Source organism: Periophthalmus magnuspinnatus, chromosome 4, assembly GCF_009829125.3.
Source record: "Periophthalmus magnuspinnatus isolate fPerMag1 chromosome 4, fPerMag1.2.pri, whole genome shotgun sequence".
NCBI classification, from domain to species: Eukaryota; Metazoa; Chordata; class Actinopteri; order Gobiiformes; family Gobiidae; genus Periophthalmus; species Periophthalmus magnuspinnatus.
The window spans coordinates 759,446-779,397 of record NC_047129.1 but is presented as its reverse complement, the minus strand read 5'-3'; the positions used below and the strand labels follow the sequence as shown (position 1 = coordinate 779,397).

General features: G+C 38.4%; 2 protein-coding genes across 3 annotated transcripts in view; one reads left to right on the top strand and one right to left on the bottom strand.

Annotated features, from left to right (window-relative positions):
• Positions 1–19,952, top strand: part of zbtb11 (zinc finger and BTB domain containing 11) — a 505,104-nt gene that overhangs the window by 173,342 nt on the left and 311,810 nt on the right. The window lies entirely within an intron of this gene.
• lpp (LIM domain containing preferred translocation partner in lipoma) overlaps positions 1–19,952 on the bottom strand; it is a 154,127-nt gene that overhangs the window by 52,928 nt on the left and 81,247 nt on the right. For both annotated transcript variants that reach the window (XM_033964915.2, XM_033964916.2), the window contains 2 exons: positions 17,208–17,456; positions 16,518–16,829 (listed from right to left, as the gene is read on the bottom strand). In XM_033964915.2, coding sequence (XP_033820806.1) covers positions 16,518–16,829; positions 17,208–17,456 — 561 coding nt within the window. The remainder of the gene's footprint in view (positions 1–16,517; positions 16,830–17,207; positions 17,457–19,952) is intronic.

Sequence of the window (19,952 nt, the reverse complement as noted above, 5' to 3'; positions counted from 1 at the left end):
ACCCCCGTGTGCAATCAGCTGTTTAACTCCTCGTGTGTTGACATCAGCCTGTGACAGTGCTAAAAAGCTGTCTATAAGCTGTCTACTGTTTGATGTAACAATATTAGCATTGTTTGTTTTTTTTTAATCTCTTGCTGCGTTGGTTTGATATTTTGGTCTTTACAAAGTTTTGGAAAAGACACTATCACTCGGGTTTAAGTTGAAAGTAGCCATTTTTTCACCCTCTTCTCTGAAAGTAACTGGACTGCTTACCACTGGAAGTCACTAGTAGCTTATTTCTTTTTGATAGTTCTGACACCATTCAAAAGAATTCCATTGGTTTCTTCCCCTGGACATGTTGCTGGCTCATCAGATAATTTGCTAAAATTTGCTTTTTTTATTGTTTAAAAGTCTTGGTTTACTAAGAAAATCATAACTAGACAGATTTTCCAGCACTGCAAGAGGTAAAATGATTAAAGCAAGGTAAAAAAGGAGCAGCAAGGATAGCATCTGCACTCTTCAGAAGCAAGAAGCCAAGGGCTGAGCTGGCAGTGAGTGCCCTCAGTACAGCTCAGAAATACAATTTCTCTAACAATTACTATTCTGAGGGTAAGTGTTCGTCAGATTAAACCTTCTAACAAAATAAGAAAAGCATTAGATAAATACATCAATATAATTAGAAATCATGCAAAAGGTAAGGTTTAAAATGGAAATGTGCATTTATATTTGACTCCTTCACTATCATTGGAGGAAATGTTTAAGAGCCCCCAGTACAGCACCTTGGGAGCCTGGCTGGGTCAAGACCACCTTAGCTAAAGGACTTATTCAGCATGTTTTAGGTTGGGAAAACTGGAGATCCAGAAACAATAATGAATATACAAGCTCCACAGAGAAAGACCCCACCCATCTGTGAATTTAACCTGTTGTGAGGCTGGAGTACAAACAAGTCCGGCACTATGTCACCACAGAAAAAAAAACAGGAACACAAGTCCAAGACAGTGAATACATTAAACAAACATCTCATGGCACCATTAGATTCAACAGGGTCACTCTGATCATGGACATTTTCTAAATCAAGTTGCTCAAATGAAGCAAATACGTTTGGGCTAATTATAGTTTTGGACCCTGAGAACCTTCGTCATTAGCACACAGTAGGATTTCGATTGGTGCATTATGATGAAAAAAACAGAATGGATGATCAGGTGTTGTAACAGGTTTTGTTTGTAGCGAGTTGCCAGGTAACGTCACGAACATAAACTACACCAAGAGAAAGGGTTGAGGACGAAATAACAGCCCACAGCTTGGCATGCTCAACCCATAATACATTATATATAGGCCTTCATTATAACACAAAAGCAATGTATTGTGGGAATAATTTGAAAAGGTTCTGTATTATGCATTATTCTACCATTTTCAACTCCTTTCTGGACCTCATCTTTGTCTTGTATTCAGGTGCTGTTACTGCAGACCTATAAACATCTGGAAAAGATCTGCCACCTGCTTATGTTCATGGTTGTAGGTGAAATTTGTAGAGAAGGTGACCCAGCTCGCTTTCAAGATATTTTTTTTTTATCAATAAAACTGCTATATTTAAAAAAATGCCAGGTGTATAAATTTAATGCCATACTGTGGAACATTCCAGGTAAGGTAAAATTACATTGTGTACCTTTAACTGATGTTACTGAAAGCAAATTTTATGGGAAGAGAGTTCAGTTTCAACGTCAAATGTGCACAATTGTGAATTCTGTCAGGTGAACCCAGACTGTTAGTGCCAGCGCCTGAATTTTAGTCTAGTGCTTAGAGTGGAAACACACTGAATAAAGTCCTCAGTGTCCTGTGTAACCCAATGTTAAAAAGATAATTAAAAACAATGGGAAGAAATATTGATAAATAACATTTAAATATAAGTTCATGAATATGTTGATTAAATATGATAAGGGTTTAAAACGGATAGATCTATTTTGATTAACACACTGAGCAACGATTGTCAGTTTAGTCTAATGTCACATTAGCCAGTGAAGTCAAAGTTGAGCCCTTGCCATTGTGCACCCCTTCGTGCTGCTCAGACACTGACCAGAGAACTCCTCTCTCTATTTTTGTTGTTGTAAAACAATACTTGAATACATAGGAAAACTCAAAACAGCTCTCCAAGAAAGCTACAAGCGGGTTCACATTAAACCCTCAAAGTTAGAACCTGGCGACAGAGTTTTGGTCCGTGCAGTTCGGCTCAGGGTTTAACACAAACAAGCTGACAAGTGGGAGGCTGAGATTCATATTGTGGTGGACCAAGCAGGTGACTTATCAGTCTATACAACTGCTCACCATAGAGCTAACACAGCTAAACGAATCCTGCTGCTAAACACAAATCTGAGTGTAAAGCAGGTCTTGTTATTCTAATGCTATGCTCAACCTTAAAACCATGGCTATTGTCAGTCCTGTTACAATAGCCTTGTTTAGCATTTCCTGTAGGATCAGCACATACATAATCACATATTTACTCCCAGATTAAACACGGCGGATGGGATGATGGTCAATGGAGACGAATTTAAGAAAGAAGATTATGTCCGCTTATAATCTCACTTGGATATTTTTGTCACCAGCACAATGACTTTGTTTGAATTGGTCATTTAGCATTGGACAGGCTTATTAGGATATTACTAATAATTAACAGAAGATGGACTGCATTGGTCAGGCTTTGTGGGAATTATGGTATCTTATGTAATTGAAGTTGTGAAAAAGCATTTGTTATAAGGACTGCTAAATGAATGATTATAGAAGCTTAGCTAGTGTTTTAGCAAAGACAATGTGGGGATTGTTGGATCAGTCAGAACACAGTCAATACACAGACTTATGGCATGTGGCCTGAACACACAAATCCCTACTACCTGAAATTTGAGAAAGCGTGAATTCTTATGCAAAACTGACTCTGACTTTTAGCCTTCTGAACGTGTTGTAATGTTCCATCATCAAAAACATTAGACCTGGATTTATGTTTTACTGAGTCTGTGCTTGTTTGAATAATCCAGTATAGCAGTCTTCTCCACACAAAACGATGTCTTGGTCAAGTGTACCTGCTGGAACTGGAGGATTAGCCCATTTTGCATATGCAAGTTGATTAAATAATATTTTTTCCTAAGAAGGGTTAAATGGTAAAGCTGCTTGTATGAAACAGTTGTTAAATTTTAGTTAACTGCAAAGCCCGCTAAATGGTTATCTTTAAAAATACCATATTGCATACTCCAAAAGGCCATTTGTGAACAAAATGTGCAAAAACCGGAGCAGTGCACTTGAGTGGAGGCTGTGGAGAGCTCCTCATTTTTGTGCCTCATTCAGAAAAGTGAGCAACAGCACAAAAGTGCTCTGTTCTGTACATACTGTGTCCAATTCCACTTGTGAGGTCGCAGTGGGAGTTCAACCACAGGTATGTCATCAACAACATCATCTCTTTAGTAAAGATCAGCCAAGTGTAATAAGATTTTAAATAAGACTCTATTACTACATGGAAGTAATCCACTTCTGTAGTATAAGATACAGTTTAAGGCAGTGCATCTTTAACTTATCTCATATTACTGAATGCAACATTTCTGGCGATCCAATACCTGCTTGTCCCAATGGATATTGCTGTCCCTGGAATGTTCAACAGTATGGCATTACACTAACATATCTTACCATTTATTCAACTGCAGATGTTTTTATTACTCAAAAATACCTTGAAAAACATGAAATTTTACTGTGAGCCCTTTCACCGCTCCACAGATTTGACCTGTAAGTTACCCTGATGGCTTCAAAAGATTGCATGTCTCCATGGAGAGAGAGAAGTTTAATGCCATATTGTGGAACATTCAAGGCAAAGCAAAAACATCTTGATTAAGACAAGCTTGGTGGATCCGCTAACAGAAAAGTTTAAGCTGCTTCACCGCTGTTGGTTTGACACAGAATCATAGTTCGGTCCATGTAAAAACACCCCAAAGGTGCAAAGACATATGTTATTCAGTTCACCTGTCAATGGTCAGGATGTGATGACTGGTTTATAAATGCATCATTCGTGATTCAGAGAGGTGCATAAAAAGAAACATTATGTACTACATAATGCAGTAATGCATCCACTGTGTTGTACAGGTCCTCAATAATCTGTATTATAGCTCTGAAACACACTCTACTCCACCACAGCACTGCAAATGAGGCTCAAGGCCACCTTCTGAGGAGCACCCGATAAATGCACATTCTCCACAAACAAAATGGGTCATGCTGCTTCAGCTCCAATTAAACACGAGGAAAAAATAACATTCAAGAGCAGAGCAGATGAGTACCGAGCATGCTGGGAGAATTAAAAATTCATCAATGCCATAATTGACAATTTCCACAGTCATTGCAAGGGTACATAATAAGAAGATACAAATACAATACCATACCAAATGTGCAAATGACACAATTGCCAAAGTTGCCAACATTGCAAATAGGGAGACAAATTTAAACTATGACCTCTAAAAGCATGGACCTCTGATAAGGCAATCATATTTGCAATGGAAAAGGTATTATTCTGAAATATGGACACACACAAAAATACACCAAGCCACAAGATTCTTGCTGCTAGAAGTAGTTTTAGTGATGGAAGTAATCTTGATACAGAATGTAATAAAACACTCCAGATGTAGAAATGACACAATATTCACAAGACAATTTAATAATTTTGTCACAGTTGATTGCTACTGTGTCCTAAGACTTCCCCTTCTGCTGGCTAATCCTCCAGCTCGGTGTTCCTCTAAAAGATTTGGGTTTAAGATCTGAAGATTCATTTCGGACTGCTCCTGAGAGGATGAACAAATGACCTTACAGGAATGATCATGTCTACACACAAATACAGGAAACGTTTAAATGAATCAACCAACTAACACCCACATCTAAATAAATGACCATTGTACCAGACTCCTGAAAAATACTGTACACCCAGGTCCTTTTGGCACTTGTGCAATTGTGCTCAAGTAGGTCATCTACTCAGAACTGACACATTGGTATTGTGAGAGAGGAGAGGGATGCCACTAGCAATCAGGAAAAACAACAACAGCGACAAATGGTGGTACAAATTGTGAGGACAGAGATGGAGGTATTCTGGCATCTCGGTGTACAATTACAGAGCTGAAGATAATTGCAGGAAGCAGGTTTGGTTTGAGGACCATTTTCTTTTATGTGCTGTTGTTGCAGTGTTGTGTGTATATTTGAAGTCATGCGGTGGACAGTCTCACAGGTCAACTCCTTAAAAACCAAATCTGGCAAGGTACACTTCCCTTTCTGGTGTCAATCGACCAGCCAAGAATACCATAATATAGTATCTTCTTAGCACCTAAAGAGAATTATAGACGTAATCCAGGGCCAAAAAGTACTGCAGGCCAAAGTTACACACATCTCGGCCAATGGGATGCTTTTGGGATGGAAAAATGTTTCGACACGTTTCATCGAGTCTGAGCCAGGCGCTGGGTTGGAGAGCTCTTGTGGAGGGAATGAGAGGAAGAGAGGAACCCAGCCCCAAAAACTATGTGGACTTGTTTATGTACGAGTGGATAGTGTGACGGAGGTGTGGAGACCGGTGGGAAAAATGTGGTATATATGACAGTAGGGGGCGCTACTGTGAGGCAGGAGCTCATTCAGACTTACAGCAGCACTGCAGCCTGTATGAATGAGGGAAATTAGAGACTCAAAGTGGATAATGCTGGGTTTGACCTATTTTTCCTTTACTTTTAGTTGAATGAAAGTATGAGTATAACCAAAAGTTTGAGACATTTATAGACAGCCAAGTAGTATTAGTTAAGTAGTAATATTAGTGTGAATTGAAAAAAAATATACACTACCAGTCAATAGTTTGGACACGTCTTCTCATTTAATGTTTTTTCTCTGTTTACCACTTTCTACATTTCAGATACACATTGACATCAAATATATGAAGCTAAATGAATGGAGTTGTATAGGAAAATGTTTTATACACATTGTAGAATCAAATTCCTCAAAGTAGCCTCCCTTTTGGTAGAGATTGGGATATGAACTGACTAGAAGGTTGAAGACAACTAAAAGGACAAAATTCTTAAAATTACAAAAAGACAACAAAAATGTTTCAATGATAATATCCACCATTTTGTTTCCCTTTAGAGATATACTTATGTTGGCACCGAAATTATTTTATCCAAATTGCATGACATATCAAGACCTGATGTTGTTGATTATATATTTGCAAATTATTGAAATTATGTGTCAATTATTTAATTATTATATTTACACAACTAAGCAACAACTGATGAAATTACAAACAAGATCACCAGCTATTCTGTTTTTTTTTTCTTTCTACAGCTAACACAATCAAAAACAAAACAATAAAAACCTTCTGTTCCTCTCCTTTTCGCATGCCAGAAACTGTGTAGCCGAGGCTCTGTGACAGCCATCGATCCCGCAGTTATTTACCGTCTGCTCTTGGTCTCTCCGGAGGCAGCGTGGCACGACCCTCTTATTTACGAGCAACACTTCTGATCTAAGGCTGACCCAATGAACCACCACAGCTACTACTTCAGAAAGCAAAGATTTTTTTTTTTCAACAGTAAAGTGAGTTTTAACTTGGCAAAGAATACATGTTGTGAATGAGAGGGAACCAACTGGAGTGCTGAGGTTCGACGGGGTAGAGGTGAAGGACTTGAAGTATCAACAGTGCAGCTAGAATCAAAAGGAACAGTTGTCAGACGAGTGATGTTTTTAGGTTTAGAGAAACAGGCAGGGGGCAGTAGGGTAAAAAAAAAAAAAATAGAAAGCCAAGTACCAATTGATGCTAATCGATACTGAAAAACATGGTCTTGGTCTATCAAGTGGCCATACTGTCAATGCTCGATCTGGTCAGAGCTCTGAAGCTGATTAATGCTTGGATGGGAGACTGCTGGGAATAGCAGGTGCCATAGTAGGGCAGCAGTGGATCAGGACTAGTTTATCCAATTTGTGCTATGTCATATCAACAAAAAATTAATAAATATATACATACAATAAAATAAAATGGGGGTAGATGATTTGCTATGGCCAGAAACAACTGAAATAAAAGTGGCTTGTTTCTGATTTACACAGCCACCCACTACAGAGCATGTATTTAATATTGTTGCTCAGAAGTGCTGTGTATGAGAATGTGGAGAATCTGTTTGATTAATGACGCTGTGGTCCATAACATTGACACAATAAAGATTATGAGCTGCACCTGTGTGATAAGTCATTCTGACGACAGCAGACGGACTCACACATGTGCCCGAATACCAACGCACCGAAGGGACCACCACGACTACAAACATAAGAGAGGAGCTGTAATTTAACTCATGGCAAAGTTATTATTGGCAAAAATATTACTGCAAGTGAAATTTCTGTGATATTTATAGGGCTGTAGTCCTTTAGTCATTAAGTTGATTAATCGGTCGATGGTGTCTTAGTTGACTAATAATTTTATTTTGATTATAAGGATTTACACATGGGACAACAGCAGAAGTTAGTGAGCAAGTGAGTTAGCAGAAGATTAGATGTTTTTGGTATTTAAATGTAAAATGGCAGATTAAACTCATGATTCATACAAATATATTGTACATAGATTCCTAGTACTTTTTTCCACAAAAATACGTGTTTTTGTATAAACTAGCGTGTAGTAATGTTGTGAGTGCAGTTTGGATCAGGTACACAGAGATACCTTATAGTTTTGAGAGCTTTTGAGACCTTTTCAGTCAACTACTGAGTACATGCTTTTAGTCAACCAAGAATTTCTTTAGTCAGCACTAGATGCTTATCTGTTTACATTTTAATATGAAATTCGTCAAAATATACAGTATAATAAAGGAAAAATAATATAGTGTTTGGTTAATTTCTATATAATTTTCATTTCTGTATATATGACAATACATATGCAGTTGGTCAGTCTTGTCAAAATGTGTGCAAATGAAATAAATGCCTCTCAGCTAATTGCATACAATGCAATGAAAAACACCTTAAATATGTGTTGTATGGGCTATAAAGCAGAAATCAAGTTAAAGTGTTAACAACCATCCAAGAATACAATTTACACCACTAATTAGAAAAACAGGAGCTGTGCAGGAATAATCAATAACATCCATTGATAGCGCGCTATATTTGTCCATTACGCAGCCCCCTGGGTTCAACAGGATGCATTCACTCGCTGCTATATTTACATAAGGGATTGTGAGAAGCCTAGAAACAGCCTTTGGGAGCCTGAGTGAGACAGTGATATCCAAGAAGGCCGCACAGATAGGAGTTGCCGGTCTGACCTCTGTAAGCAGATCCACCATGGACCACCTTCAAAGCCTGTGTCATCAAAACACTCAGCTGTACGCACCGCAGTAATGTTATAGCGTGAGTAGTACAGGCATTTAGCACTTGGGCAATGCGGTTTGACCTGCAAAAGAGGCACGGCACACCATGAGACAGGTCTGACACACGGCGAGACATCTGTCCAGAGAAGTCAACGTAACTGGACAGTACAACTATGGGATATTTACTCACACAAGACCAGATATAATGTATAGGTCACAGAATTAATATAGTAGTAATGGTGGGTGGAAGAAAGATAAGCATTAAACATTTACATTTTACCTTTACCAATAGGGGGAGTTGTGAGCTATTCCATTATATGAGGTAATGGAATGGTTATTTAATGTATACATTTACACATTTTAAAAATAGGGCCTCTGGGTTTCAGTAAAAATGCATTTGGTTTCTGCAAAAACCTAAATGCACAAATCCAATCTGCTATTTCAGTTAATTGGCTACAGTCTTGGGTTGTCCCCCTAAAGCTCAGCACCAAAAATTACTCTGCAATTACTACAAATTGTATAGTCATCAGTACAAAATGACTTTAGTGTTACTCAGCAGCTACATCATGAAAGAAAATGTTGCCAGTATGCACACAGTGAGACATATCAGGCAAAAACTACACTATTAAATTATGTGCTTCAGACACAATAACACATGAAGAACAATGCTGGAATTACCTGGTGGAAAATTGAAGATTCCTGAACAGCAGTCGACCTGGTGGTGAAAAGCTAAAGCAGTGCGATAGTTTTATCTTAGTATTCTGGTTTCTATGAATGTATGCCACTTCACCAAATCTAAAATTTCCTTGTAAATGTGCTTTAAGGGCAACCCAATGTAATAATGACTTCTAATTATACGTTCTCTGAGACCCCTTTCATCAAAACAACACTTAAAGCATTATTTATCAGTCATCCTCCTGTAAAGCTCAGTCCCAGCCTCTCGGCACAAATCGCATAAAAAATAGACTTTATTCATTTGTGGCATGTGAATGGAAAAGGCGTATCAAATTGTGTGACAGTTTTTGAGTGTGCACTATTCTGAATTTGTCAGTGTCCTGAGGGTGATTTTCAAAAACTATTCATTCAATGCTTTCTATAAGTGGTGTCCCTCTTTCTAAATAAGCAATAACCAATAAGAGACAGAGATGAGCTTGTTACTTGAGGGATAAATAACAGCTACATAACACATTTGGATAACTTTTGTCTGAAGTTAATTTTGTTTTAAGGAAATAAATGCTATTTTCTCTGTATTGGATCAGTGTGTCCCTACTTTGATGTAAAAAAAAATGGTGAAAGAAGAAACTTTTGCACATTTGAGACACTGCATTATTTAATTGTTAGAAGTCGATAGAAAATACTTGATCCTAAGCATACAGTATATCTAGTTTTCTCTGTGTGCTGAACTGCCCTGTAATACCACCTTGTACTTGACTACTTGTACACAGTAACTTCAAATATAAACTATGGCCTTGCTGTAACCCCACACTCAGACTGGTGGCTTTTTAAAGATCTGTCCCACGTTCTTAGGTTCAGAGCATCTGAGGTCAAGTATGTGAGGACAACACACGAGTATGATGTTAAGCGGACAACTGTTCACACATCTTTCCAGACAGGGCAGAGTCAAGTATCAAAGGCGTACAAACATGACTCAAACCATTGAAAAGGACCAATCAATCAAAAAAAAAAAAATCTGCAACTACTTTCCCAACAAAATAAAAAATCTTGCCTGCAGCTTTTTATTATTTCCAACCGGAATCGCAAAGTACAAAACAAAGCATTATAATTATTTTTAAGAGGCATTTTGACATGTTTTATGTAAATCATAAATCAGACGCCGTTCCCTTTAAATGAGTAAACTTGGCAATCCTTAACAAATCCATCCAGTCTGTCAGCTTCAGCGCTCGTTTCACTTCCGTAGTAAAGATCTGTGGAGAGGCGACCCCGCTCACTTTCAATGTGTTTTTTGAGCAATAAAAACACCCATAATTACATAGTTGGAAGACAGCTAATAAAAGTTACATAGTTCACCTTAAACATTTGATTTTCCGTATACAATGAGTGCTTTAGAATGTATTGAAAAAATGCCTTAAAATGTTGGTGCTAACGGTGCTTTATTTACTCCCCATTATGCCCAACGCAACCCCAAAAAAGAAAAGGCACCTCTCCTTGACCCTGTTCAAATCCCCCATAGAAACAGCATTACGACTATGAAGGACAGATCCCAGATGACGCTTTGGACACTTTGGTAATCGCTGCATATGTAAATATTCATGCGCAGGTCAAAAAGGGGAAGTGTCCGGAGCTGTAAGGCAGAGTCATGTCACATTTTTAAATATGTTTGACAGTGGAAACCCTCGTTGACCTTCTAGGGGGCTTTAACGGGCTGCGGGGATTGAGCGGTTCAAAATAATCCTGCCCTGTCAACTGCCACTCAAGATCAGCTATAACACAAGTCATCATCCAGATTAGCTCCCTTCCCAATAAACTACCAAAACACATAGACTGAAGTGGCATGCTAACCGGCAGACATTCAGATTTTTTTCTTTCTTATTATTATGACAATGAAGGAGTGGATTTGGGTAATTAAGAGTCCTTGAGGTGTGAGTGAATAGCTGTACTTACACCTAGCTTTTGCGCTAAGGGTTAGAAAGGGGAGACGACCAAAGCTAGCATGACTAATTAGCCATAGTCCGCTTCCCTCTTAATACCTCTCGGACTTCTAATGACGCTGACCTTCCATGAATGCACTCCATTACGAGCAATAAACTGCTTAATAAAGTTCTCATTCAAAGTCACGTCCAGTTCACGGACCGCATGGAAAAATATGTCTGGTTCTTGTTGTGAAATGTGTAAATAACTGCTATAATTGACTGTGTTTAGGTTCATCTTTCAGCCGAGATTAAAAGAAGCGTGACCTCGGCCTTTTTAAGTAGATTTAACACCATTTACGCTTATGAACATGTCACATCGCAGGGAAAAGTTGACAGATTTTTTTCTTTTTTTTTGCTTTCAATTTTTAATCCTGCGTTTAAATAGGAAGCTCTTTCGTCATGGTTCTTTTGGCATGAATGTAGCAAAGATCAGATCGAGGCACGCACAAGTAAACAAAAAAGAATATAAAATAGATTAACTTATTTAAATGGAAATAACGACTAGTAATGTTTGGAAGCAGGGGTCACAGAGGAGGTCCTACCATTGAAAAGTGAGTGCATAGACAGCAAAGCCTCATCTTCACAGCAGGCAGGCGCTCTGTCCCTGGCTGTGTACTTTTCAACTGAATTAGGGGGTTAGTGAGGTCATTTCGGAGTTAAAGCTAGGTTTTAGTATATCAAAAGCGGTTTCTCTTTCTATCGAGGCAGATCTCATGAAAATGTAAAGCTTAAGAGGAGGTTAAGTTGCCAGAGACGATTGAACAGATGGATGGGCTAGGTGTGATGTGGGGAAAAAGACTGCAGCCAAAGGTGAAGCAAGTCAGTGTGATAGCACAAAGGAGAACGATGGAAAAGGAATATTTACTTGAACTGCAGTGAAAATGTAAATATCTGAATCAATATATAAGTTGTTCAGTAAAAGAGAACAACATTTATAAACTGTGAAGTTTGTTGCAATGTGGTGCAAGATAAAGCAATGAGTAATAATAGAACAAACTAATTTGCTGTAGCAAATATGATGTGAGTCAAACCAAGCTAATGTTGAATTGACTATTGATCAACTGCATGATAAAACCTGCTCATGTGGTTGTGACTCGCAGCAAATGTAACACAACAAAATGCAAACAAAAGCTTAATTCATAACATAGGTGTTTGGATACAAGTTTTAATTTGGTCCCACAATATTATTATCCACTGCAGATGAGAGAAAAATTACAATAATGGGACAATATATTTATACATTATTGTTTACATAGGCTCATTGGAATTATTTCGTAATAATATGTTGTTGTTTGTCCCACAAAAGCATCTCAGACGCATGTTAGAATTTTTTTCTTTTTTTGTCGTTATTCCTCACTGAAATACATTTGGATTTCAGGTCTAATAGTGATTTCTGGCAAGGATATAAGATGCAATGGAGTATAGATAGAGGGCTCTTCTCTGTGGCAATGTTCTAAAGTGTGTATAATTTATATATATATATATATATATATATATATATATAAAAGGAGCAGCATCTATAAAATGAATGTTTGCTTTTATCTGATATCAAAGAGCTGCACACAAACCTATTAGGCCACCTTTTTTGAACATACTACACTGGGACTGCAGCAAGCTTTTCAAGCAAAATGTAGACTTTTGTTTTGTACAAATATAATTAGACTTATTTTTAAGATACGGCTGCGATGTTGAAGCTAATTTGTATTTAGTAAAGTACAGTCCTTGATGAGTTATTCCCACAGGCAGTGAGGCCCAGTTTGTATTTTGAAACAGCATAAAATCCTTGAATTAAACAAAACTCAAGGGCCTTGCACTTTCCAGAGATTGTCGGCAGCTGGATATATTGAGATTATAATAGCTGTCTCTGTGGTATAGTTCTCTCTCTTGTAAGGGACCACAGTAATTTGTAATTTTTCTCAGTCAATATAAGCGTTCTATAAAAAGGTCTGAGGAAAGCAGTGGCACAGAAAAAGTGCATGAACAAGCTTCTCATTACAAAAGACATACTTAAAGTGATCAAACTACTGAGCAAAACTTGTGTTTATATCCACCTAAATGGCACGTCTCTTAAGGCATATTATGATGACATGAATTGAATATAATTGATTAATAATTAATTTATATCAGGGTAGCGACTTATGACAACCCTACCCTACAATCAAATCTGACAAATTGCTTTCATATATCTTGTAGTGAATCAATTTTAATGTAGAATTGCATTTTAAAAAAACAGAAAGGCCTGGTTGAAATAAATGTATAGTTATAGAACATGGCTTTACTGTATCCTGTAATGAACACGAGTGCCGTTTTATGAGACAAATGAAGTCAGATGGAAATCCCCAGCAGACACGATTGCTAAAAAATTCATAAAGGTTAAACTAACTGTTTGTTGAGAACGTTTCAATGAAAGATGGCATGCAGCTCCCCACTGTATACATCTGAGGCTGCAGAGGAAAACAAACACACACATACACACACTATATGGAGATTAATGTGCAAACCAGGAAGCACTGCACTCAAAAAACGTGTTGTTGACCCACATTGCTATTCAAATTAATTTATGCTTTTATAAATTGTGCAAAATGTCTACTGTTGTGAATATAGTGCTATGTGTAAGAGATCATTGATTATTAATAAAGAAATGGCTAGAGGCAATACGTGAACTACTGACATTTACGGTCATTTGCACACTTTTGATGCTTATTTGACTAGATAAATTGACTTCACGTAATGCAGAGCCCGATACACACAGCATTCACTGATATAACTTTGTCCAGTTAATATCGCGAGGTCCTGTTTGGTTATAGCATAGCAGCTGTCGGTTTTGGGAGAGGTAGACAATAGACTGACACAGGCTGTTACATGGCAAAGCGGTCATTAGTACTATTGGATATAGGTTAATTACTAAAAATATAAATACCAGCTTGTGATACTGGTATTTCTCTGCCCCATACAAGCTTTCAGAATTTTTGATAAACATGAGTCTAATGTTGTTGTTCACTTGGCAGCAGCTTATCAGCATATTTATGTTTTAACCACATTACAGTGAAATGAATCACTAAGTTATTATTAAACATATATTAGCAGAAGATGCACAAATAAATGTTTTAAAGAAGATACATAGTGCTTGAGTTTGCAATGTAGTTATAATCATTGATACCCATGGATCATTATATAATAATTTCAACTTTTAAATTGCAATATTGATCTAAAACGACTTCCTAAAATGAAGAAGACTGCTAACTTCCACATTAGACCATGACAGTGCCCAATGCCCAAAAGCTGACATCGCAGTAAATGTCATCACAATAAAGAGTCGCAAAAAGGTCGACACCTTCTATGGACAGCTGCAGACTACACTAGCAGGTAGCAGGTTGTTTTTCGTTGGCTATGCGACGCTGCCGGATCCTACGTGTATTTATGACTAAGAAAATAAAGTTGGAGCACAAAGTAAGTACAGAGAACTGGCCGTATACCACTGACGGTGAAAACGGGGGTTGGGATGATGTCTTGAATATAACCATTTAAAGTAGGCCTGTCACGATAATTACTATATTGAGTTTAATTTATGAAAGCTGCAACAATATATTTTTTGAGTCAATATTTATCGTGTGCACATTTTCTTTGCACTACTGGGTTTTGATTATCTTTGGGCTATATGATAAGATTTAAGCCATAAAAGATTGAAAGAGTAACTTCTATGAGTGCTTCTTTCTGCTGTTTATTTATTGCAACTCATAATTTTTTCACAATATTTTTTTTATAATTTTGTGGTTTAAATCTACTCTTGGGTAATTATGTCAGTGGCATAAATGCGCTTCAATAATGTCATTTATTGTCTATATTTACTTCAATATGTTGAACTTTAAAACTTGTTATCACAGGCCTAGTATAAAGGTTATTCAAACACACATGAATCACTTTAATACAACTTCAAGTGGGCAAATGAGAAGGAAAACAACTATAACATGGTTAAAAGCTCTAAAAAGTTAATGCTGCATAATAGGTCTGCTTTAAATCAAAAGACGTTTGGAGACCCCTGATGAATGTGTCAACAGAAATAAGTAACCATTCTAACCCAATTTTAACACACAACCAGTTATTTCAGATAGGAAACTTCTAATCGATTCAAATGGGGAAAAAAGCAGGTCTCTCCAGTAGATCAATGAGGGCCCATATCCCAGAGAGGTTTAGATAAGACAACTTGAAGGAAAGTGAGCAGAGTATTCCCTGTGGAGGTTTTCCAGGATATCTCACTCTGAAGAGCCTCAGAGTGAGCGGAGAAGGAGCGAGAGGATTAAACGTCCCAACAGGTTCACAGATGATCAGAGGTGACGGCAGAGTTAGACCAGAGAGACACCAAACGAGATGAGGCAGGGCTCCAGACTAACGATCGAGTGCACTAAGATTTTCATTTGGGTGTAACAGAACATGATTTGGGTGCATCAAAGCCCACCACTTATTTAAGCCTTCGTAAGATATTGCCCTTAAATTGCTTCAACAATAACAGTTTGCTACAGTAAGTGCAGAATGAGTCTTCATACTGTCAGTTTCAATAGTTGATCTGACATTTTTTGCCATCTAGTTTAATTTTCTTTTTCACCTCACACATCGGCAGCCTCATTTAAGTAACTAAACACAGTGTGGATGATGAGCAGGTTTGATGCTGCTCTTTAAAGGTAAATACTGTGCTTCATTCACAAATAGTGCGGTACATATTGCTCTGTGCACCAGAGCGTGACCAGAGGGCATTGGCCAGTTGGTCGCTTGAACTGGCTTTAGCAGTCAGGTCTGAGGTGAGAGGAGAGTGAGAAAATTGATGCTATTTTCTTTTAGTTGTCAATAAAACAATCAGTGTGTTCTATATCATGAGCCCACTTTTATAATGGGGAGGGATGACACATTAGAGGGGATGTGATAAGGGTCTGTCAGCTGCACCCATCTAAGGACAGCTTTTAATTTTTAGGCATATGGCTTCATTCTGAAGCCCTGTGCAGAAGAGTGCTGATACTTAATATTAGTTAATATTTAAGAACTTATCTAGAGCTATTATGTTAAATAAGCCAGAATTAAGGTACACAGTGGTTTTAAGATGTCAGAGTTTTTAAAAAAAAATCTACTGTGAGGTGGATGTATAAAAACTTTTTACCGAAATATTTGTTCATGATAATGAGTTAGCTTTGAGTACTTTTGATGTCGAGTGATTAGTGGCAGTCAGAGTAGCAGATTTGCAGCCTCACTACCCTCTTCTACCCCATGGCAGCTGTGGCTGGAGTAGTATGGGTATGAATGAAATGAACAATGCACTAAAGCAGTTTCAGTGAATGGTGCTATACAAAACCAATGCATTAGTATTATTCAGTAGGTTTGTCACATAATAACGCTGTTTGCAGTTGCTAAAAACAGACTGTGACATCACACTGTAATACATTATGGGATAATTATTATTAATAATTATTATTATTAATGATTGCCCCCTTAGACAACAATAGGACTATAGGTCATTGTAGATGTCTTCTACTTCTTCTAATTAATATACAAATGATGTTACCTTTGGTGGCACAGTTGGTCCAGGCGAATAGGGTGCCAGACTCGGGGGGACATCTGTGATATAGGTCTTCTTGGGTGCTGCTGGCTGGTACGCTTGGTTTGGGACAGGCTCTGGTCTTCGGGGCTGTTGCTCAGGATACCCTCCATGGCTCATGGGAGAGAAGCCCGGTTGTGGGGGTCCGTAGGCAAAGTCGGGACCCTTTGGCTGGGCGGGCATGTACTGGACCTGGGCTGGACTGCGAATGGGGTGCTGGTTGTACCCCTGCCCTGCTGGAGAGGGGTGTTGTTGGGGTCCTGGCTGGGCAGACCTCACCTGAATTTAAGTGAACGCTTTTACTGTCACAAATGAAAAAATCTATATGGAAGATCAATATATCCATGGGTTTTTGAATGATTAAAAATCTGGACCACTATAACATTACAACATGGTTAAAACCTTAAAAGCATTTGCATAATAATTGTCTGTTCATCATACATTTATTTATTTTTTTAACTAAAACACTGGTGTGGAAATATTCCATCCAGAACTCTCTAATACCTCAGGAATAACTATGAATTTTAAGAAAATCTGTCCTGAAAGGCATGAAGGATAAATTATGTTTAGCCTTAGGGCCTCTAAAACATTTCTGATCACAGGTGCCAACATGTGTATAGTGTTTTGTATATTGCACTGACAGCTTCAGTGGCTCACCTGCACATTGAAAGTGGGCTGGCTCGGGGTGGATGCAGTGGCATAGGAGGCAGGCACAGGCTGAGGGGCAGGGTGCTGTTGGGACACTGGTTTGGTGGAGGTGAGGGGAGTGGACTGGACCGCAGCGGGAGACTGAGCTTTGGGAGTGGACTTCTTGGTGGCGGTGAGAGGAGGCTGAGTCGGGATGACCATTCGCTTGTAGCCGGTGACTGGGGCATTTGGAGAAGAGGTGGCTAACGTACCAGAGTTCTACAAAACATAATGCAGATTATGGAAATTATGAATTCATTTCAGCTGTATTTTTATACAATTTCTTCACCTTGGTCTAGCTGGTGAGACTTCTTATTATTCTCTTAGTAAATGTCATGTTATTATTTTCACCACTCCCTACATCACACCTCAAGCCAAACTTAGACAGAGCTATGCAATCAGATTTGTTTATTTCAGTGATGCATGTGAAATGAAATAGCTCATTGGCTGCCTATCATTTAGAACAAAATCAAATTCATTTCACCTCAGATTTACAGAGTGATTTGCTCTCTGATTCTGCAGAAATCCACTGCATTTTTCAGTCCCCTGTAATATGTTTTTCCATTCTTTTTTTAAGCACACATTTTTGTTTTGATAAAAACAGGGGAGATAACCTGTAACCAGATTCACAAAAGTTGGAGGAGCAAGGATTCTAAGTACATAGAGCCTGATAGTCAATTGTCAGTCGTAAGGTTATCGTAACACACTAAAGCTACTTGAAATCCACCCCAATAGTAAATCATATGTTTTATAAATGTCAAGAATTTGAAGATACACTAAGGACAGGCCATTGCAGGGTCTGTGTATCTTAGATTATCCTTGAAAGAACAATAACCACATTACCACATCCAACTTCATTACACAAACACAGCCATGCAGAAGTTACCATGTCCGGGTCTATTAATTACACGGCTGATAATAATGAGACTGTTTTATTTACCGACAGTTTACCCCACAGTGACACACTTTGAGTCAATGCGGTTCTCCCTCGACAGCACTGGCCGTACACAGAGTGCGGGCAGCAGTAATCTATGGCTAATAAAGCAGGAGAGCAGGGCATAAATTGTGGGGCAGAGGGCGCCCTGACAGCGGATTGGCAACAGCACATGACACTTGTGCTGAGTCGGACGGCCCGGACGGGAACAGAGCTAAATCACAGAGATTTGTGGAGCTGCTGTTCCTGAAGAGAAGGCTGTAAAAGAGCTACACGCCACTGCAGAGAGAGAGAAAGAGGAGGGCAGGCTACAGACAAACACTGATTCACAGAGACTTTATATGGACTACGGAGTATTATAACTGTCAATAGGAACTGGCTTCAGGTTTAACTGGGTTTACAGGAATGATAAAAAACAACAATGTTCTTTTACTAAATAAGAGTGATGTTCATTTTGGTCAGAAGGACTATGTTTTGTCTATTATTTCCTTTTTTAAATGCATGAGTATATTCGTTTGATAGGGACAGTGCATATTAATGGACATTTGTAACAGTTAAAGTGTAAATATTCTAATTCATTATAGCAAGTAACATATAAAATAATAAGAAAACATTACAAAAAATCCTTATCACCTTTACTCTTTGTTATTAAGTTAATATAGCCTGGCAAAGTCACCTTTAATTCAGACCTTACACTTAATAACTGCTCCCACCTCCAGTTAACTGCAGATGGTGTTTTTGTAGCCTTTTGTCTAACTCTAGTGTCAATTTTAAAGCATTAAATCCCATTAACATCCTATCTGATCACATTCAAATGTCAGTAATTGGACTGGCCGACCCGCCCCTGTTGTATTCTCATATTTCACCACTAGATGCTATCTACGTTACTGCAGTCTGATCATGTACCAGCTTCTGGTCTGATAGAATAAAATCAGAGAGCACAGGTGAGCATGAACAAAGTCCAAGTGAGGAGAGGAGAGAAACAGGCTTCACATCTACTGTTAAAAAAATCAAATAAACTTACAAATAGTAGCTTTAAGAATACATCTCCAGTCATCCATGTGCAACTGGCTTTTGCATCTGTGCCTGTACATACTTTGATTGCTACTTATGTGATGCTTTAATAGACACACCTGTCACAATTCTTTGTATGGAAGTTTGAAATATGTTTATTCCATCTACCAAAATTACTATCAGTGTAGGGAAACAGTCTTGGCTGATCATGGCTAGTTTTAGAATAGGCCCCTATTGGAACAAATCTCTAACTTCAGTCTTGAAAAGCAGCGGACTCCTCTGACCCATTGTAGTTTTATGGAGACGTCAGCGCTGCGCCCCGAGTGTGTCTCATGTAAGTAATCATTGTTTTTGCCCTCCGCAGCACAAGATCGGTGTCAGACGTCGGGCCGCTCTAAAAAGGGTCTGTCATTAACCTTGGATGGCCTTATTAGGTTAGTGCCCGCAGCCAAAATTCACAGTCAATTACTAAATCTTCAGCACACAGGGAGCAGAAAGCCAGAATGGTACTGACTAGAGCCACTGTAATGTGTTTTTGTGAAGAGACGTTGTATGCGCTGGGACAGAGCAACAAACCATTGATTTTCCCTAACCTCCGATCAGAGTCGAACAGAAATCACTTAAAGCCATTTCTACAGCCGCATTCTCGAAAATGTGTGGAAACATGAGATTGTATGGCTTGTATTCAGATGGCAACGCAACATTTTAGATTTCCGATTCATGGGTTTCAGCTTCTAGTTATGGGGAATATTGTGAGGATAAAAGAT